Source organism: Callorhinchus milii, unplaced genomic scaffold, assembly GCF_018977255.1.
Source record: "Callorhinchus milii isolate IMCB2004 unplaced genomic scaffold, IMCB_Cmil_1.0 Scaffold5, whole genome shotgun sequence".
NCBI classification, from domain to species: Eukaryota; Metazoa; Chordata; class Chondrichthyes; order Chimaeriformes; family Callorhinchidae; genus Callorhinchus; species Callorhinchus milii.
The window spans coordinates 20,690,528-20,713,515 of record NW_024704746.1 but is presented as its reverse complement, the minus strand read 5'-3'; the positions used below and the strand labels follow the sequence as shown (position 1 = coordinate 20,713,515).

The window sequence follows — 22,988 nt, the reverse complement described above, 5'->3', positions numbered from 1 at the left end:
TCGTTTCAAAACAATCACAGCAAGTGATTTAACTTTTAATGTTTGCTCGAACTAACAGTCATTTTCACATTTCATAGTTCAATACAATCAATTACTGTAAGACTCCTGAGGTGATTGCAGTGGTGTACGTTTTGGTGAACTAGAAGTTGCGAAAGACTACTACATTTGCTTAATATTCATGTTGCAACATTTACATTAATAACTTGCATTTATATAGCACCGTTCACGTCAGATGGCGTCTCGGAGCGCTTATAACAGTGGCGGAGCCAGATGCCGGGTTAAAAAAGTGCTAATGCACGATATGGTCTTTCAATTTTTATTTTTTTAAAAAAAAATCGGCAAATATTCCCTTTTCTACTAGGAGATATCCTGAAGTGAACTGCTAATTAGAACAATATTTTATTCATGAAGATGCATATCCAACTTACATGTTCCTTGCACTCATGTTCCCACCCTTACAATTTTACACTGGCACTCCCTTCAACCAAATTGCAGTAGGCAGATAACAAGTGAAAGTCTTCCCAATGGTTCATAAATATTTCCTAGCAGAATGTTAAAGAATAGCAGTTTTTTAACTGGGGGCAGGCTATCTGTTGGCTCTTTACCAAGGAATGATCAATCAAACAAATAAAATTAAAGATTGAAGTCTGAGACTAAGCCATAGAAACAAACAAGTGTATATCTGTAAACCTGCAATCCTGTTAAAAGAGTTAAATTAAAAAATTCAAGAACATGACTGATGAACACCACCTTCGCAGCACAATAATCTTAAGAAAGTTACCCAGAACACAAGTGATAATCAAGAAAATGCAACTCAGCTGCAAATAAAATGTTCTTACCCACCCACCCATGTCAAGTTTTAGTATATTCATTACAACAAATTATGAATGTGATATTACAACAGATAAATCAAGTTGCTTCAAAAGGTCATTTCAATGTGGGATTTGAAAGGCACCAGACCTAATCACTGAGGGACAAAATATAAATCTTGTTAAATTTCATGATCAATCTCAATTTTATGAATTTCAAGAAAATTAACAGAATGCATCTCTCCAGAGGCAGCTTATGACAGCACAAAGCTTCTAAAGGACTCTCCTTATTTCCAATTCTAATTAAATGCGAGTTTTTCATTACTGGTTGCATAAGCAGGCACAGCAGGAATATTGTTTCGCTCCTGAAGACAATTTACACAACTACAGGGTGTGCACAATGTCCTCTTAACCCGTTACAAAACAGCAATACGAGTCCACGGAGATTAAACAAGCTGTCAGAGATGCATTTCGCCTCATCAGTCTGTCCACGTTACGGAAGATGTCGCATGGCGATGGATGATTATCTGCCATGAAAATGATGGCGCTCACGCTCACTGATCCTCTGGACCTCTAAATACAGTTAACCACTTGTACTGAATACAATGAAGTACTTCTAAATACAAATAATCACCATTTTTCCACATATTTCAGTTGTTGAGTCAGTGCAATGTAGAAAACAAAACATGACTTTGTGGACACCCTGTAGAACTAGGTATGGGATCACCTTCACTAATTAAATCAGCCAGTCCACAGTTGTTTGTATTGGGTTTTCACAGTTGGGTAGCTGTTTGGTGTGGGAAAAGCAGAGAAAAAGTTTGTAATTCATGAAGGCTCTTCAGTTTGCTGTCCTCATGAGGCAGCAGGAAAGAAACTATTTCTGTGGTGGGTACCTACTCTATAGCTTTGAGCTATTTTTCTCCCCATATTATTTAAAAACATGCACAGACACATGGACTCTCATTATTTAAATGTCCTCTTTGCACCCAGAGGGCAGAAAGTGGAAAGCTATTACAGCAGCACGAGCTGGACACCGATCCTACTTAAGTGAATATTTTGCAAACTGGCTACTCCCACTTATGGACACTAATAATTCATTCAAACAGCTATTTTCTAGCTACTATTTCCTGTCCGACAATTTGTTTTGAACAGATTAGATGCGAGAAATGTTTCAAGTTGCATTCCAGTCACCTTTACCATTTATAACGTACACGTTAAGCCTGTACATGCTACACAAAACATGAATTTGATTAACACCATTGGGAAATATTCCATTGCAATTATAAGTATGAATAAATAGATAATTAATACTTGACTGAATAAGCAACGCTAATTAGTGGCAAACAGATTATTCATTATTTAGACCAAGTCCAGCACACACAAAGACTCCCATAAGTTGAACATTGATGGAAAGAAATGATTTTGAAGACATTCAAGCATACATTCTTGCAAGGGAGAGGCAAAGAAAGCAGAAAGCGAGAGAAGAGGGAGAAACCAATTTAATAAGTTTTTGAAGAAAAACATTCCTGGCTATTGAGAAGCTTTGGTGCTCCAAATTCTAGACACACAAGTAGTCATAGGGTATTTCACCACTGAAAGCATTTGCATTCAAGTGATTTAATTTAGTTCACATCGATTATAAACAATTTGAATTAACGAACAAATGAATACCTACATTTAAAAAAAAATGATGAAAAGAGCCTTTAGTCTCATTTATTCTTCACCTATAAATACAGACACGTTTTTAATTGCAAGCCCTGTACAGCCTTCATTTAGGCTTCAAATTGAATTTAAGGTGGGGGAAAGAAATCAAATTTTAGAAAATTTCAAAGCTTGGATACAGAAGACACAGCTGCTATGCCTGTGGCACAATGCAGCCATGCATTAATTTGAATCTTATTGTATAATAAATTAGCATACTTCTGCACCACAGGTATTGAATAGGTCTCATTTGAAGCTCTGGACGGTAAAGAAACTCAGTAATGACAAATCATTGGCAATATTAAAAGTAAAATGCATCTCTCATTCAGGATACTGTTAGTGTAGAAAGTTCTCACAGAAATTCTCTGCAATGCTACTTCTAGCTCATTGAAGACTTGATGAAATGCATTGCTTAGTCCATACTAGTCTGCAGTCTGCAGTGTATGATGCTACAATCTCATCAAATATCTTAATCCCATTCAAATATCTGTATTGAGGTATCCACAGTCTCCCTTAATGCAAGATGCTTGCTGGCTTTGTTCCTGGAAGGGTTGGAACCTTTCTGCAGCATCTTAACTTCATTCACATATCTACAATAAGACCAAGTGTGAAAGTCATTCCGTCCCACTGGCTTCCAACAGTAAAGTCCCAGCAGTTTCAGCAATTGCAACAAATTTACTCCATAATTGTACGGTATAGAGTTGGCTCGACATAGTCTCCACGATATTTAGAATTTAAAACCCGCTGTCGCTTGGTCTCGTGGATAACCTCTTCTTCTGTAAAGATTCCAGTGAAGCGCATATCTGAAGCAACAGACTAAAAAAAAAGCTTTAGTTACTTATTCTGTTCAACACAATACATGATTCATAAAGTTTACATACAAATTATTTGAGCAACAGAAGTGCAGATTCTGGATTATGAACCATGGCATGAATAAACCATGGCACTCTTTTTAAAAAACAAATAAATTGTTTCATTTATCTGAGATTGCAACAGAATAACCAGAACTTATCACTACATATGGTAGAATGTAATCCTTTGAATACTTGGCAAAACCAGTCAACCAATAATTTATGTTTTTGAAGGTAGAATGCAGTATTTTGCATGGAGACCAGACTGGCCTTATTCAGTACAAATAATAAGCTATTTCCTGTACTTAAGTAGACCATCACTTTTTGGCATTAAAAAGAGCCATTTATTACATCTACTTTCTGGGCTAACCTGTTCAGTCCCCTATTAATACTACTCCCAACGAACCAGAATACCAATTTCTATCATGAGCTTCCAAAAGGGCACTTACAGATTGATCATTCACAGAAGTTGATGGGAAAAGGATTCAGGAGGTACTTTTTGCCACTGTAAAAGGGGTATTGCAGGTAGACTACTGATAACACTATCCCTCCAGATCTGAATAGTCCCAAATTCTGATCCAATTCCCCTGGATTCAAATTCAGTCAACATTTGTAAATATCTACCAGAACTACAAATCCCAGGAATATTTAAGCAAAGATTTACTAACCAGACGAGACTTGACTCTTTTGGGCAATTCCTCATCAAAAGTATATACATCCTCCCTCTTCACCATCAATTGAGACCCATCTTCAAACTCCACCTGAGCAAATAAAGCACATCAGGCAAATGTCAGCTGTAGAGGACAGAGACCAGCAGAACATTTGAGTTCAACCCAAAATTTCAGAAGTGTGAGCTTTAAGTACATCAACAAGAAGAAACATGAAAACAATGATGAAATGTCCAACAACGACAGTATTCGGCACGTGATGGCAAAGAACATTAGCACATGTGAAGGACTGTAGACATTTATTACTTTATTGAAAGAAATGGATGAAGTAGCTAAGTATTTGACAAGCTGCAAGTGATAATCCAAAAAGAACAGGTGCCATGTATGAAACAGTGTTCTCTAAAATTACTTTTTAAATAAAAAAAGGAAAATACATTTAAGTACAATAAATGGCACAGAAATTGTAATCAAAGTAGATGAAATATTTGTAAATAAATGGTATAGAAAAAAGTTTACAAATACTGGCGACCAGCTTAAAGCGTATCAACAATGTGAACAACAAGGATTTGGAGAGCACCCTTCATGCAGGGTAGAGTCTTGGAATGCTTGAAGAACTCCTTCCTTACCTGGTAGAGCTGAATGTCATGGGATGCTACAAACTGGGCTCCATACACAAGTCCATCTGTCCATCTGACCTGTACCACTGCTCCCCCCACAGGGGGCCCCAATTGAAGACAGTTCCGACCCTGAAAATTATCAGGAAATACAAGAAATGACTGCACACTATCCTGCTGGGAGGGTCTTCTCTACATCAGCAGCAATAACCCTGGCTGATACTCTGCTCTCTGTACTCTTAGACACTGAGGTCAATTACAGCAGCCAACTAAGATCATTAACTCAGCATAAACTGGATAGCAAATCAAGCTGGATAATGGGAGCTGTTGTTCATCATGGGCAGTTTATTTATCATCTGAATCTTATTTTTCATTCCCTAAAAGTAATTTACTGGCTAGTCCATAGTGAATCTATTAAGGAGCCTTGGCAGGAAACACCAATGCAAAGTGGATCACATATCTGCCAGGGATATACAGAAAATAAACCATTATGGGGATATCACAACATGTAATGTGAATGATGCAAAAATTTATTATGTTCTATGTTGCAATTCTATCATTATTTTTTAATAATTCGGTTAGATTCCAGATAAGAAACCCTGCAGTTATCTACTTCTGCTCAGCCACTGCTACCCATACTTGATAAACATATATTCCTGTTAAAATGAGCCACTTCTAGTTTCCTATTTACTCGCTTTTTTAAAAAACAAAAAGGCTACCGATCCCTTCTGCATTAAAGCTAATCTACCTTCTGAGAAACTGTACTGTAACATGTGAGAAGTATTCAATGAATCAGTTTGTAGATGCAGATTTACAGCAGTGCAGTTTCTAAAATAATTCTGAGCATTACTGCAAACAGCAGCACTGTAATTTGTGAAAGTGTTTTTATAAAATAGTTTTAAAAAATCCCAACCATACAACATACCACAATGTCTTCTGGATACAAGTTATCACTGAAGGATCCATCATCGAAGTTCACCTCATAGAAGGTTTCCTTACTCAATCCCACCACCTCACACTGGTAAAATCGCCCATTCTTGTGTTTGGATATTACTTTCTGTCCAATCACAATAGTAGATTTGCTACGCTGTGGAGAGAATAAACAAATCTTTCATTTGAATTTACTTCTAAGTAAATCTCACTGAATAATTTACAACATTTTGTATTTACATAGCATTTTTCACACAAAATATCAGAGCTTCACGAAGTATAACTGACAAGAAATCAAGATGAATGTTATATAGCAAACAGCCCCAAATTATCCCTTAACCATTAAATGTTTTAGGCAATTTTAATTTAGATGAGGAAGGGAATATAAACAAATGGATTTGAGGATAATTTGGATTAAAAAAAGGATAAACAAGACTCCACGTTGCTTTGAATTAGCAATGTGAATCCGAATCACGAAATAGATGGATCCTAAATCAATAACACAATCAAAAAACTGAAACTTGCACATCATAAAGAATGCTGTGTAGACAAGCCAATATGTACCAGCAACTTCCCATATACAGTGACTGATAGACAAAAAATAAGAGCAAAAATATAATGAAACGCAGAGAGGTGAGGAGCTTGAGTCAGAAGCAGAAGCCAATGCATACGTAGAGTGTTAAGAGATCTAGATCAGAAATTGCTAATATTAATTAATTTAAAAAAACAAATCAAAAGGATTGATTTGCCAGAAGTTGATAAAGTAATTGAATGAGGACCAGGGTCAACAAGACATTTCTAAAATCACCTTAGAAGCCAATCCCACTTCAAAAACACTGAACACATTGTAGGCACTTAACCGTCTTACTACTCTTCACTCCTAATTGCAGGTTTAAGTATGGAAATAAAATCCCCTCCCACCTAGTAATTTTACCACTGTAACTGCAAGTGGAAAGATAGCTATCCAGTTAACCAACAGCCAATTTGTGGTGGCAATGTAAACACTGTTTATTCTACCTCTGCCTGACTAGGAGTCTTGTGCCTGAAACAGGTGATGAAGACCACAAATGGCCAATCATCAGGCTGCATGACCACTCCAGCGGCTTGTGCACAGGTCACGTGAAAAGAAGTCGGGCAACGGCCATGAGAGCATTGCACACAGCAACCCTCGGTTTTCTTCATTCGCTTTTTACAATAAAAGCATTTCTGAAACGGCAAAACATTATATATTGAAAACAAGACCACAGATTTTAGGGTGAGACTGTCTGCTTTGCCTTGCATATAGGTCACAAAGAATACATCCTAGCACAATTATCTGCATTTGTCATAGGCCATTTGACTGTAGAAGGCATCACAGCCAAGCCTCACTCCTCCCCACCCGACTGCCAGACACATACAAACACACACTCACACAGTACAAGCTGCTGAAGAGCGATCAGTAGCAGAGAAGAGCTAGTTTTCTGCCCACCTAGCCCCTTAAATCTTCCGATGCAACCCTATTCGGCAAACTCAGCAGCGTGGGATTCAAACCTCGTGGTCGTAAACTAGCTATATTCACTACTGGAGCTGCCACTAGACAGTAATAATAATCCTTGCATTTAATGTTGCACATTATCACGCCATTAAGTATAAAAGTGCTTCACAGAATAAACCTTAAAATGTAGTGACTGTATATTTTGTGGGTGAAATGCAGCAGACAATTTACCACAAAATCGTGGATTGACTGACCCAATTATTTCTTCATTTTTTTTGGAGGGAAGATTACCCCCCAGAAAGCAATCCGCTAATTGACTAACAACTGGTAACTCATTTTGAAGCAACACAAATTGAAAAATGTACATCTACTTCAGTTGGTTTTCATTCACTGAAGGGCATAAATAGTCCACATACAAGCACTTCCTATCTCGCCTACATTTAATATACATGATTAATTCAAACTGGTGCCTACAGTAAAATAGTGACAGTTATTTTTGCCAATGCTGTAAGAAAACATACCAGTTTCCAGCGTTGTGGCGGGATTGGGCTGACATCCACAGGGCTCCGGTCTGCAGCATTCACAAAACGCACCTCCTGCACTGCAACCGCACACATTACGTGGACCCACCTGCATACGATGAAACATTAAATTGCATTTGGACAATAGAAATGGTTTCATCTTTATTTAAGGTTATTTCATGTTAACATCATCAAAACACATCAAAGCTCTGCACAAGATTTACTATGAAGGGCAGTTAGCGGCTGTGTATTTAGAATATTAAAAAAAAATAATAGGATTGAGAAACATCTTGTGAACAAAAAATACAAAGCAGCTTATCTACATCCTGCTGAATGATTAGTCTGACCTGCTGTCAGTGGTTTTCTGAAGAGCCCCTCCCCGAAGGCTGCAAAGACAGCAATCCTACATGGAGAAAGGAAAATGTCAAAATAGCCTCGCATGCATATTCCAAAAAACATCCACAATACCTCCTCAACAATGGTATTGAACTTGCTAAGCAGTACAATACAGCTATAACAGCCTTGGTGGATCTCAGATTCATTTATAACATGTTTGGGAGCTGGTGAACTGACCCCCACACTACCCTCCCCCACAAAAAATCATTTTCTTATCCAACGCATCTAATCATTAATGTCACTTCACAAGAGACACGGCAGCACATCACGCGCCGAGCAAACCTTAATGTCCCCAGTTAAGACAGCAATGTATTTTGTAACTACTGAAACTAAGCAAGAGTCAAAACAGAAAAAAGAGAGAAAAACAACTTACTTCTGTTAAAGCATTTTCTGAGCACCTAACACACATCCAATCATCTGCCACTTTTTCTGGAGCCACACCATAACAGCCTATAGGGGGAAAAAAAAGGAAATTCAGAGATTCTTCAATACGTGACAATAATTTGAAATCAAACTGCATTTTCGTTTATAAAATCTGCAATAAAATTATTTTGATCTGAAAAATGACCAGGTGGGTGCTCATACGTTAAAACATTTTGTGGACACTGAACACCTGAGCACTTTGCAAAACCTGAGTCAACCTCAGACCAAGGAAACATGCGGAAGACAAATCCCATGGAATCAAATACCAGCAAAAGGTGATCAAGGCCCACGGTTAAAGTCTTGGGTGTCCAGCCAATCACCAAGTCAGAATCAGATTCCAGCACGTGACACCATCTTCAGGAGAGGGAACTTGTTTATATATTAAAAAATGGCATAACCCTAAACCTTGAACAAGAACAATTTGGAGCTTTTCAAGGCTTCAAGCACAATGGGATGGTCAGGCAATCACAAATCCACTAGAAAAGCTCAGGCTCCTCTTCAACATAAGATTCTTATGGTATGTACGCACAAGAACTGAATAGCTCAAGCAACACTTACTTGCATGAACACACACACAGCATTTTGCACACGTTACAAGGGCACTTGTTCCATCTTCTTCAATATAGGAGGTAGCAAGAGACAGATCTGAATTGTCACCGCCTGATGTGAAACACATCTCTGGGACCAAAGGTTTGGTTTTCTTTTCAATTCTGGGTTCCCCTGCACCCACAGGCTTGGTACTGCTGCTGGAATTATGGCCTTCCCAACAATCCACCTTGAATTTATAAGTGGGAAAAGGAGAAACATCATTAGCCACATCAAATTACCAGAGTTTAGAACAGGGTAAACCACCATCAACAACAACCTGCATTGATATAGCGCCCTGCATGCAGGGTATAGCGTCCTGTAGCACCACAAAGATAATGTGTGTGAAACAAAACCAGAACTCACTGGGAACAACTCAGCAGGTCAGGCAGCATCTATGGAGAAAGGGAAGCGAGTCAACACTTCGGGTCCACGACCCTTCGCCAGTTCTGACGAAGGGCCGTGGAACCGAAACGTTGACTCACTTTCCTTATGCTACCTGACCTGCTGAGTATTCCCAGCGACTTCTGTTGTTGTTTCAGTATTTTGTCTAATGTGTATGATGTGCACAGCTGCACACTGCTCGGGACAGGAAACAAGCATCAGTTAATTGTGTATGTGCAAATGTGCCTTGCCACTTTCTGAATAACAATTTTTAACTGAACAGCCTTTTTTAAACAGTGGCTTAAATATCTCAAAAGGCATTACTGTATAATTATCACTGCACATCATAATTGGATTCCTTTAACTGGAATTGGTGATGAAAGAATTGCTGATAATACTAGAACTGTCTCTTAACATACAGTTAACATAAGCTGTAAAAGCAAGAGTTATAATTTAGTTTCAGACACAGGAAAACAACAATAAAATTACATTTGTAAAGCGCCTTTCACGTCAGGACGTCCCAAGGCGCTGGACAGACAGGAGTTATGGATCCGAGCTGGAGGTCGGGGGTCAGGGAAGGCGGGGGAAGCAGGGAGATCGAAAGCAAAGTCGAAGGAGGGTCTTGAAGGAGGCAAGGCGGACAGACTGCGGGATGGAGTTTCAGAGGGTGGGGCAGGGCGGCAGAAGACCCGCTCACCAATGATGGGGTGGGCAAGCCGGGGGAAGTGAAGCAGGCTGGAGCCTGCTTAGCAGAGGGAGCGAGCAGGATGGTAAAAGGTTAGGAGGTCGCAGAGGTAGGGGGGGGAGCAAGACCATGGAAGGCTTTGAAGATGAGGACCAAGATCTTAAACTGCATCCTCTGTGTGATGGGAAGCCAGTGGAGTTTAGCGATGATGGGGTTCATAGGGTCGCAGAGCCTAGTGCGCGAGAGGACACGGGCTGCAGAGTTCTGGATGATCTGCAGCCTATGCAGGGAGGAATTGGGGAGGCTGACAAGCAATGCGTTTGCATAGTCGAGCCTCGAACAACAACAGCAACTTGCATTTACATACTCCCCATCACACAGAAGCTTCTCAGAGTGCTTAAGACAACCGAACAATGTCCTGACCTGGTATGACTGAAAAAGTGCACAAATGGAGCAGTAAGGAGCATGTTGGGCCATAGTGCTGTTGTATTCTCGCTCTGCCAAGAAGTTCTGAGGACGGTTTTGCCATAGATGAGCAAGTGGTTTTGCCCATGGTTCTGATTCCATCAAATCATCTTCCATTGCGAGCAAGTCAGGCATTTCTGTCACAAAAATTCCATTGAGTACAGACAGTTAAAATATGCAACCATTACACGATTATTATTATTAGTAGTGTTAAAGTACAGAGCTCACGTTTGGCCTTTCTGTTGTATGTCACACTTTTTTTTAAAAAAGGCAATAGTAACCAATAAAACAAATGCAAACTCAAAACAGTTTAGTTTATTAATTTTACTTTTCTTTATTCCAAATTTCTGTTGCGTTTTATGCAGCATTTGATCACAACCTATTAAAATGAATTTGGATATTGGAGAGCTCACACTCTTCCTTGAAATAATGTCACGAGAACCTTAATATTAAACTAATCCACGAGAACAGATACGTCCTCAATTTAACATCTGATTTGAACGATAGGATCTTAATATCCCTCAAGTACAGTACTGGAGTGTTAGCCGAGGCTATACACTCAAATCCTGGTGTAGGGCTACAGCCTATGATTCAGAAGCCAGCTAAACCTAATTGCACAGACCAAACGACAGTTGGCTATTCACGAACAATATGCTGATTTTCTATGCTCACCTTTCAGCCCTTTGTACAGTAAATGGTATATTTGATCTGCATGAACAAATGGCTAGTGGGGTGGGGGAGGGAGAAGGATTAGTTACCATCTGTTGCCTACAGCTTAGAGCGTGAAAATGAGATAAAAACAGATCCTGCTTCGACTGACCTGGCTCCTGTACAGGAACTAAACTCTAGTAAAATCCAGCACCTGAAAGGCGGCTCCTACAGTAAAGTCCTTCTCAACAACTAAAAGCTTAGTATAGGAGCATTTACTAACCTTCATCACTAACACAGTCTTTCACCACAGGAATTGGATGGTGCCGCGGTGGTTTATTCAGAGGCTGACGTCTGCTCTTCTTCTTGGCTTTCATCTCTTTCATGTATTGCTCAGCCATCTGTAAAACAAGACAGCAGAACTGCAATAATATCCTCAAAAGAGACCATTTGAGCATTAGAGAAATTCTGGCTGAGAAAATAATTATTTCTCTCAAGCCCACTCAATTGACAAAAATCTATGCATAATCCAATTTAATTTCAAACAATGTAAACAGTGCTTTAGTAATTACTTAAAAAACAAATGCTGGCATTTGATTATTGATCCAAGAACTTCCTATTTGCAAAATATTTGAAACCAGCCTTTGTTCAGAAGACAAAGCATGATGTAAAATTAATAATCACTGCATTTGATATAGTACCACTCACAATAGGAGGGTGTTCACAAAGCACTACAGTGAAGCATGTGCCTACAAAATCTTGCTGCACAAAACATGTCTGAAGTGTCCCAAATGTTTGTAATAAATGAAAAGAGCTAAATGTGTCCATTCTTCTAAAACAATGAATAACTATGCATCATGCTGGGTCTTTTTTCTAAATAGTACAACAAAAAGAAGCGATGTACTTGCTGAGATGCTCATTGCTGTTGCTGCAATAAAACAGCAAGAACCTTGAATTTCTGTAAAAGCACCTTTGCTGTCACTATAGCAGCTGGATCAAACATATGGCACTTTGTACAAACACAACACAGGAATTGCTATTGAACTCCAAAGCCTAAAATGTTCAAGGAATTTGGAGAGTGGCAACAATAAGTAGATATCTGGAGCAGTTAAATCAAGGCAATATTCTGGCATAAACTTTAGTTATAATATGTACAAAACAATTCCACACAATAAAGAACAAGATGGTGAAAAACACAAAGTTGTTAGAAACTTCCAACATGAAATTCTGAGAAAATGAAACTCTTTGGATTTTTGGCAAGCGCTGGTTTTAAACCCCGAGTGTCAAACCAGATCTATTACTAAACTATACAGGAGTAATTGAAACAAATGGGGTTACATGCCAATAAGTTATCATACAAAGCCATTGGCAGTGTGTTTTTCTGAATGAAAGTAGTTACCAAGGATTGCTGGAAACTTTCCTGTTTAAAAACATCCTTACCAAATGGTTATCAGACAAACTGTATGGACCACACCAATTGATTGAGGTCCCTTTTCCAGGTAAGCATCCCATCAAACCAGTTAGATTAACAATTTAGAAAGTAGTGTAATTTGTCCCACATTGCAATATTGCCCACCTACCTCATAAAATATTTTAATATACAATATTTACCCATGCATTTGATATAGCGCCTTGTCACACAGATATCTCAAAGTGTTTCACATGATATACTGTAAAGTGGATTTGATTGTATTTTGTGTATGAAATAGGGCAGCCAATTGCTCACAGCAATGTGCCAGAAGAAGTCATGGAGTGAGTGACCAACTTTATTTGGGGGTATCTGTTGGCCAGAACACGAGGAAAAACTCCCTTCTGTTTCAAATAGTTTCATGGGATCTTTAAAGTCCACCTGAACAGGCAGATGGGATCTCAGTTTAACATCTCACCTGAAGGACGGATGTTTATTGTTTTGCATTGATTTCTATTCTGTAGGAAATAGAATGTAGGAATGCGCTGTGGAACACATAGAAGGAAAATACTTCTGAGCAATATGAAATCATTCAGCGATGTCATACCTCTGCAAGGTCCTGTTCATTGAGACTAGTTCCAATATTCGACTTAATCCCACTACTCCAAACAGGGCTGCTATCTGAATCTTCTGCAGTACTGTCATGGCTAGAACCTTGAGACTCTGAAGTCTCTGAATCAAACGAGCTGGAATCTAATGATTTGGCAAAGAGGCTGGGTTTACTCTGTGAGGGAGTGGCGACAGAGAAGTTCAACACAGTAACTGTCATGTCATCAGAGTTAGACATGGTTGGTTTCAATGTAAGTTTTTCTTCTGATGCCACATTTTCAGGAAGTTTCTCAGGATTTACTTCAACTGGTTCTGTAAGGAATAGATGAACAGAACATACATTAGCAAAACCAAAAATGAAATTTAAGAGTCAATGTTTGTTGATGCTCTTGGAGAAATTCCTCCCGCGTTTAGATTTACTCTACTTATGTAACAACTATAGTGTGTGCATCATTTGGCAAGTTGTTGAATTCAGCCTTCAGCTTTTCCTATAGTCATAACTTTTTTTAAATACGCAAAACTGGATTAAAAATTAAGGCTGCATTTAAGAATTTGTCAAATTCAGGTGCTCTGAAAGGCTACATAAATGGAAGAAATCTACACCCAAATAGAATTTCTTCTTAACTGCCAACAATTAAGGAACTACCAAAGTAGGCAGCAGAGTGAGGAAAACAATACTCATTGTTTAAAAGTCACAGCCATTGTAACAGATTCCAACAACAACGAATTATACTTGTATAGCGCCCTTCATGTCGGAAAGATATCCCAGGGATGGACAATCAGGGGTTTGGGAGTTGGGGTTAGGAGGGCTGGAGGGGCAGTGGGGGTGGATTCCAGAATCCTACCTAGAGAAAGCTGGTTGGTACCAGCAGCTGCCGGATGAGAAAGTTCTTTCTTCTTCAGCTCCAGTTCCTCTTTTGACTCTCCACGTTCACATGAAAGACGATCGCTTTCCTCTTCCAAGCCTACAGCCCTGTCACTTGCCTCCTTTGGCAGCTCCAAACAAACCCGGTGTCTCTTTGTTCCTATTCGGTGTTTTGATGCGCTGTAGACCAAAATAGTATCCCAACATAGTATATGGTCAAGGTCTATAAATTGTGTAAACTGTTACAAATTAAAATTCCTACTAAACATTCCTACTACTAAACAGTACACAGTTAAGAATTTGACAGCTCTAACACACTGCATCTTCAGATGCTGCTGCTCTAATCTGGACATTGCATATTCACCAAAATCAAGTGCACTGTGTGTTTCATATCAAGAAACCAAAATTACAATCTCATTCATCCAGCCCTGTAAGTTATCTTACCTTTTTGTTACAACAGTGTTCATCCGTTCAGCCTTATTTTCAGCTAATTCGATTTCAGTTGGTTCAGCAATTTCGTCTTCAAAAAATTCATCAGCTTCTGGAGTGGCCCGTGTGTGGTCAATAACACTTGTATCTTTGCCCATTTTCCATAACCTGTAGCGCTCAGGCTGAAACTTGCGAACAAAAACATCCATTGAAATTTTCACCATATCCTTTCTGCATGAGCACTAGAAAAAGACAAGGAAAAATGAAAAAAGTACATTAGTGGAGTAATAACACATTTAGTAGGGTCTGTAATGATTCACTAGTCGATTGCAGTCTGGATTTTAATGGGGATGGAAAATCTGGAGACAGTATTTTCTATATCCCCCGATATTATAAAATTAAATCCTCAAAATATGTTTACATTTTATAGAAAAAAGTCAGATTCAAAAATTGTCAAGATCATAATATAATAATCTTTACATTTGGTATAACTGCCTTCACATTAGGCAGTCAAGTGTTGTGACTATGTGTACTTTTCGAATAGAGCTAAAAGTTTCCCTACTTCTAATAATCAGATCTTGCATTTGATAAAATGCTTATAATGCTGTTAAAACATCTTGGGAGTTCTTTACAGGATTTACCTCAAAACGGCAAATTCAGCAATGCCCCACAAACACAAAGCTATTTAATGAACAAATCAATTGAAGTTATAGGACAGTAGACAGATTTTGTTCACACAAAACTATAATAGGAATGTACAGACTGGAAATGACCATGAACACAGTGAAGTTCATTTAAAATTCTTAATTATTCCACAGAAAGCCTTTCATTATAGAGTCAATGAGAAATGTCTAAACTTTTATCTTGATCTACTAAAATCCATGTAGAAAACAATACATACCAGAACAGCAAGCTTCCCATACTCTATCCATCGAAGTGTGGCAAAGTTTGTTGATTCCGCACAGTTAAAACCATGGTTAAAGCCAGCATGATAACCATAGGGGAAGGTGATCATAAACTCCCCAGCTTCTTGGGTTACCTGGCAGATTAAGCATGTTAAGTAAAAATCAAAAAGTTGATTCAACTATTGCTACATTTGGACAAATTCTAGGGTTGATCATAATACTTTAATTACACAACCAAAACAACCGAGTACGCAGAACATAATTGGGAGGTAAATATCATCAGACCGTTTCAACATGCCTGCCCAGCAACAGTTTGAAGAGAAGAATTCTTTATGAATAGACATAACTGCAATATTTGTCATGGACTCGAAATGCAAAGAAGGGATAGTTGGACAAATGTGTCCTCCTGAAGTGAAAGATGCCATACAAATGTAATTTTGTTGCTGTTGTCAATGATACGAGGAGGAGAATACAGGATTATCAGCAAATGGTGCAGCATTCTATTGAACCATGGAAAAACTTGCTGTGGATAGATGTGTTGGAGGAATCCACAATACATACAAGAAATGCTGCATAATAGTTTGCTTGGACTAAACAGTGATTAAGAAAACACACTTGATTAACTGTTCATAGAATAAATGAGATTAGAGCAGATTGTTTCAATGGGGAACTATTTTAGCATGTCATGATAAATTCAATGGCTCCTTCCATCATGAACCTTGTATAATAAATAGAAGGATGCAAAGTCATCTCAGAACCAATGCAATGGCCCTACCACCAAAGGTGCAATTTGAGTCAGTTATGATAGTACCCTGGACTTTCATATCTTCTATCTATCTTCTTCTAAACAAAACAATAATGTCTGTTTGCGCTTAAAGACGTATCTCAATAACCGATCGACGTAGAGACACGATTTATACCTCATCGGAAAGGTCATGTACCTGGGAGTGACAACGGACATATTTTGTTTTGGGGGTATCTCCTATCGTTCACGAGTTATTTTCAGTTTTGCGTTTTTACACCTAGTGGCCACCGAGACAAAGTGGCTCTGTGGCATTGTATGTCACAAAGGGCCTACGTATGTACGTACACACTGCAGTTACACATGGTGGTTGCGCCGGCTGACTGTGGCATCCTGCATTCACAGGGCATGCATGTAGGCAAGCGGCGGGAACAAAATAAAGAGCACAGAAGAAGCTAAGCCGCGGTAACAACAAAATTACATTTTTAAAGCGCTGAGTCCTCCCATAGGAGTCCTTTACAGATAAAGGTGAAATGTCTGTCTGCATGTAAATCTGCATTCCATGTTGGATCTTTGGTTGCAAGCATAGCCGCAATAGGTAAAGCTAGTACAATATAAAAAGAGAACATCCCAAAAGAAGGTTTGTACGTACCCTGTCAAATGGGATCCCATATTTCTTCAAAATAGAAGGGGATATCAGAGTCATCTTATGACGCAAAAAAGCTTCACAATTTTGAGCGCTTCCTGGGAAAAAGCCTATTAAAACAATGTAACAAGAACAAACATTTATTTCAATTTGTAAATCAACCTATACTTTGACAAAATCCTACAAGGTACAAACTGAATAATCGCAGGAAACACTAACAGTTTTCACCCCAAATGCTCTTGATCATTTCTTGGTAGTCAAACAAATACTTAATTTGAAGAGATATAAAATCAAAGCTTGGAGGATCCACCTTCTGGATTTTTTTAAGTTAGGAAGCAAAGGTAGAGCACTAAAAACAAATCTCTAGTATACATAAGTTCTATTTTCTCTGCTTTGGATCTTCCAAATCATTGTCTAAAGCTCCATCTTTCACCCACAAAATACACAGTCAACACCATCACAATATATTCTGTGAAGAACCTTGGGATGTCCTCCTGACTTGAAAGGCACTATACAAATGCAATTTTGTAATATCTCTGTGGCAATCAATGAAGCCAGTCTAGAATGAACCTATTAGCTATGATTATGAACATATCAGCTATGTTAGCTTGGTTTGGGAGATGAGATCCCAAAGCACACAATTACGCAACCCCCAAAATAAGCCTATAAAATAATCATCTCCTTGAAAAAGGAGAGCTGGTGAAGAAAAAAAAAATCATACTTCTAACTGAACATAGTAAGTTCTAAATACAAACAAAACAGATAAAATCCCTTCCCCGCAAAAAAAATCTGAATTCAACTATACAAACAATTACCTTTAGCCAGGCGCTCCAATCGCTTCCCATGCTCCGGAGGAACAGAGTACCTGAACGCAAAAACATAAGTGTCATCTTAGCTGAGTTGCTTGCACTTTTTAATCATCACTCCTGCTACAAGTCAAGCAGTGAATATAATGTAGGTTAGTTTCTTCTCCGTTCCTTAAATTAGTTCAACTCAATCTGACTTAGAGCTCCATGTTATGGATATGAATTAAGCATTCAACTGCACGAGCTATTTAGCCTAAGAATGAGTAACTGAATAAGATAGTTGAGAAACAAGGAAGAGTGTGGAATGTAAATCTCGACCATTACCATGATTTCGGCTCTCCAAAGTGCAGATAGTTGATGCTGTACAGATCCATGTCCTCAGTGTGCCAAGCAAAGGTGGTTTTCCACATTCCAAAATAAAGGTAGGGAGTATTGACACCCTCAATGGTGATGCCACTCTCTTTTTCTACCACATCTAGTATGCTGTTCAGGTGTCCAATGTTCCAGTCACTCACACCCTAAATAAACAAATTTAAAAATGCACAGCTGGTAATGCATGGAGGTTTAGAGACATTACATAAGGAATAAAAAGGTAAAATTACATGAGAACTCTTTACAGTTGGTCTTGAGTACAACATACTACAGTCCCAGTGTGCTCATTTTCATGTAAATGCATGTGTGCAGGAAGTACAAATCAGTGGCTACCTTGTTAGTCAGAGGTTTGCCATTTATTGCAATGAATGGGGTCCTCACTACAACTACATTATAACTGAATTCTCGCTGTGCTGAACTGTACTTTTAGATGAAGTTATCATAGAAGGTGAAAGGAAAAGAACAAGTGCAAACAAGAAAAATCATGATCAAAGTGAATTGGCAACACGTGATAACGGCTTCTACACTAAATTCCGCTATAATTTTTGATATAAAAATACTTCAGGAATGGTTTATGCCTCACCTCATCGTAGAGTGTACCATTGACATCTGCACCATAGATTGGTGCATTGAACGTGAGATTTTTCCAATACTTGCGCTCTAGATCTTCAAAATCTCCATAGCGAGGGGTACAAAATCTGGAAGAGGCGCATTAAATTAGTTACATGTTGGACTAGACCCCATCAATATAAATGAGTTCTAAAGGCAGTAGATACATGAAGAAAAATGAGGCTAAAGCATCTTGCAAAAACACAATTAAATATGCTAAGATTAAAATGGACTGTTTAAAAAAAAAATGGAGGACAAAGGACAACATTTGTTCTTGCTGTTATTTGGCACACATGCAAATTTGTATTGTTGGGTTTTTATCTCACAGAATGCAACAGCACAATGCAAATTCTATACACATTACTTTTACTACCTAATTTGCAAAACAATCTCCGATCAGCAGCGATATTGAGTATACACAAATGACACTTTTGCATTAGGTTTTTTTAAAAAAAAATCATGTTCCAGATATTTTATCCCACTGTTATCATTACGAATGTATTACATAGCCAACCTGCAGATCGTATCCTTAATACAATGATGGTCACCATTCATTTATGCTGAAGTTCCACTCTGAGATGTTATTCTACATAACACAACTGACTGGGATTTACTGGATGTAATTAATATTAAAATTCAAATAAATTTCTTGTAAAGTTGCTGGTTAATTATTACTTCAAAGCTAAATTTAGTGGGCTATTTTATTGTCTAAGTAACAATATAACTTGTCCATGAAGCTGGTTAGCTAAAACACTGCTGTAAATACATCCAAATGAAGTGTCAAATATTCTTACTTGTCACTGTTGGCAATTTTTCTGAATTCTCGAACAGTTATTGGCTTCTTCTGGATGTTATACTGTGTGAAGAGACCGGACTGGCCAGTCACTACCTGCTGAATAGGGGCCGGAATCACCAAGTCATCAATGTCCTCATAATTCCTACAAGGCTTCCATTCTTTTGGAGGGACCACCTGTGCAGGGAAAAGAAAATCCAGCAGTCTTAAGTCACACTCAAACACAACATGCCCCAAACTTTGAAAGCTGTCTTATGCAACTGTACTGAAGTGTTTACAATAATTTACAAAGTAGACTGGTAACGCACCTAATACAAATATAGTTCTGATATAAACAGCCCCTTTTGTGCTCAATTTAAATTCCTCTCAAGACTCATTAGATTCACGTTTTCTCTGACATGCACTTTAATTGAGAACAGCATGACATGCTCCTAGGTTAGATGCAAACCTAGGTAACCAGGACTTCACTTTGAAACATATCAGTTTCAGAGAACGGCCCCGAGGATGTTAAAATATAATAACCCTCATTCTCTAATGAAAAGTATAGATACATATTCATTCAAAGTTACCTTTGCAAGACCAGCACGATGAGCTCCTTGCGATTCAATATACGCAACGTAACGGTTGAAATTTTTGAACTCATCCATTGTAGGATAAAAGGTCATTATTCGACAGCTGGGATTTGGAGCTACAATATCCGTCGCCATGGTTATTCAATGTTATCACTTGATCACCTAAAACACAAAAATTCACATTAGTGTACAGGTCTCCTCACTTTAAAAAGTGTACTTTAAAAATATGACAAACCGGTCTAGTTAGCCATATGGTCAAGAGCTTAAGCACATGCCACTGTTGACATGCAAACTCCCCCTCCTTAGCTCTATCCAGAATCCTTCCCCAGTATGATCAAAACTGCACAATACATGTAATGGAACGCATTTAGGAGCACCAAATTGATGGCAACAACAAACTTTGCTATTTTCATTTACTTTTCTCAAGTTAATCTATAAAATACAAAGCTTGAATGAATAAATAGCTCGCTCTGAGAGCCGGTAGAGGCTCGATCCACGGAAATAGTCCCCTTCTGTGCTGCAAATTTCTACAATTCTATCAAATGAACAACAACCGAAACTGAAATTAGAAATCTATGGGGGATGGGGGGGGGGGAATATAAAACGAAAACCTATAAACTCAACCGTGTAGTGTGTTATTATAGAAATACAATAAACTACTATCACCGGGATCACAGTTAATCATTGCCGGATTAATAAAATGGTTCAAAAGTCAACAATCAACCAAACCAATAAGATTCAAGCTATATATATATATATATTTTTAAAAATGCTTTACATTAAAACATGTATTAAAAACCGGCGGTGGTGGTGGGGGGGGATACAAACAGCGCAATGTGTTAGCGAAAGCTTGCAAAAAAAAATCCTAAAAAATAATAAAGGGGGGTGGGGGGTGTAGAGAGGAGTGTGTGTGTGTGTGTGGGGGGGGGGGGGGGGTGTAGAGAGGAGTGTGTGTGTGTGTGGGGGGGGGGGGTGTAGAGAGGAGTGTGTGTGTGTGTGTGGGGGGGGGGGGGGGGTGTAGAGAGGAGTGTGTGTGTGTGTGTGGGGGGGGGTAGAGAGGAGTGTGTGTGTGTGTGTGTGGGGGGGGGGGGGGAGAGAGACACATCAGGAGAGAGAGGAGAGTAAACATAACAAAGAGGAGCCTCGCCGTACGGTCTCTTTAAATTTTAAAACCAACTTCCATTATGTCAGTGAAACACATTAAAATGGCGCATCTTTGTTTTTCTCGTGGGGGGGGAGAGGGGGGGGTGAGGAAGGACGGGGACGCCGACAGGTCAACAGTCCCAATCATTTAAAAAATATTATATATATATACACACACACATCCCAACACAAGACGGGATTTCTTTTTGTACCATAGTTCTATCTGTCGTAACTGAACTCTCTCGACCGACCGAGCGCCCGTTTTACTTTCGGTTTCCCGAGGCCCCAACTCGCCACCGCCCTCCTCTCCCCCTCCCCCGAACTCCCTCTCCTCCTCTCCCTCTCCCGAACTCCCCTCCTCTCCCCTCCCCCGAACTCCCCTCCTCTCCCCTCCTCTCCCTCCCCGGAGCGGAGCAGTTGTCAAACGCGGAGAAATCACTCACAGAGAGACCGGGGAGTCTGATGGTGGTTTGGTGTCATTGCCAATAGCGTCACACGTCGCCATCGCCGCAGACACGACCCGCCGAGTGTGTGCGATATATATACACACACACACACACAGAGACAACACAAAGCCGCTTCTTCCCTCACCACCGTCCCGGTGCGATATCGAACTTGTACAGTCGGTGGCCGGGTGTGGGCGTCAGGTGGGGGGCGGGTGTGGGTGTGTGTGGGGGGGTGGCGGGTGGGTGGGGGGGGAGGTGTGTCCGCCCAATATATTTGTGACGTTTCTTATTGTTGTTAATTGTCACCTTTCAGGAGTGTTGGGGCAGAAAATAAAGGCACTAAGTACGAGCGAGTATTTTCTTCACAAACTCAGGCTCGGCCGCCTCTCTCTGCCCCCACACACACACACCCACACACACAGAGGCCCACCTCCCTCGGCCTCTTCCCACCTCTCCTTTTTTTTAATGTGTGTGTATATACATATATATATATGAGAGATAAAATAGTTTGGCGGAAATAAATCTGTGTGTGTGTGTGTATATATTTAGCGGAACTGAAACTGCGAAAGAAAGGAAGAAAACATGGCTCCCCCTCTGTCTCTGGGCTTTCGCTGCCGTTTGCGGGTCAACCGAGAGGGCGGCGACACCGAGGCGAGCCTCCAGGCCCCGTCGCTGATTGGCCCAGAACGTGACGCGTGACCACCCCCTCCGCCCCGCCCCCCCCGCGCGCTCTCTTCCACCCCTCCCTCCCCCCACCCACACACCGTGCGCCTCCTGTCATTGGCTGACAGGCCCGTCAATCACTCTCACACCGGAACCGGGTTGGTTGGACTGACGCTTCTGCGTCGCCGACGCCGCGCGAGCGAGCGAGCGAGGAGGGGGCGGAGAGGGGGGGGGGGGAGAGAGGGGGGAAAAGAGGAACAGTTTCAACGGAAATAATGGTTATCACTGGGCGTTTTTTTTTAAAAAAAACAGAGCGGTGGAAAGAGAAGGAAAACAATGGACCGCTCAGCAAAACCAACCATTCCTCCCCCTCCCCGAATTTTACTGGTTTAAAGCGGGCAAACGAGTCCGAATAGGGTCGTCCCCCCACACCCAAAAAAAAATGGGCCGCTTGTGTTGTTTGTTTGTGTTGTGGGTTGGGAGGGAGGGAGGGGGGGAAAGAGGCCATCAGGCGACCAGCGCTTCGCTGACACCCCCCCCCCTCCCCACACACACACTCACACACACCCCCTCCCTCTCCGACCGACTCACCCAAAGCACCGGCCAAAAAAAAACCTCCCGCCCGCCCGAGTCCTTCGTGTCTTGTGCTTTCTGCTCCGACCGACCGACCGTCCGTCAAAATGGCTCCATCCCTCTCACGTCCGCTTCGCGCACCTCAACCCCAACATTCAAAGGGTTTTGTTTTTCGCGTCTCTCCAAATAAAACCGGACATACTTTTTTTTCTCTCCCCTTCAGGTTTTTTTTTAATCTCTCTCCCCCCCCCCC

At 40.1% G+C, this 22,988-nt stretch overlaps 1 protein-coding gene across 2 annotated transcripts; it reads right to left on the bottom strand.

The window, feature by feature from the left end:
• Positions 1-22,988, bottom strand: kdm4aa (lysine (K)-specific demethylase 4A, genome duplicate a). Of its 2 annotated transcripts, none has more exons than XM_042335094.1 (22): positions 22,754-22,988; positions 19,908-20,072; positions 19,340-19,515; positions 18,520-18,634; positions 17,889-18,082; positions 17,574-17,623; positions 16,765-16,868; positions 15,367-15,504; positions 14,481-14,707; positions 14,017-14,216; positions 13,170-13,483; positions 11,438-11,555; positions 10,465-10,643; positions 8,946-9,162; positions 8,338-8,414; positions 7,916-7,971; positions 7,569-7,677; positions 6,591-6,779; positions 5,569-5,730; positions 4,656-4,775; positions 4,030-4,122; positions 1-3,326 (listed from the first exon to the last, which is right to left on the bottom strand). In XM_042335094.1, the coding sequence occupies exons 2-22, from the start codon at positions 20,043-20,045 to the stop codon at positions 3,186-3,188; spliced, it is 3,117 nt and encodes a 1,038-aa protein (XP_042191028.1). In that variant the 5' UTR covers positions 20,046-20,072; positions 22,754-22,988; the 3' UTR covers positions 1-3,185. The 2 variants fall into 2 exon arrangements, with proteins under 2 accessions (XP_042191028.1, XP_007885251.1); XM_007887060.2 differs by lacking the exon at positions 22,754-22,988 and adding an exon at positions 21,497-21,661.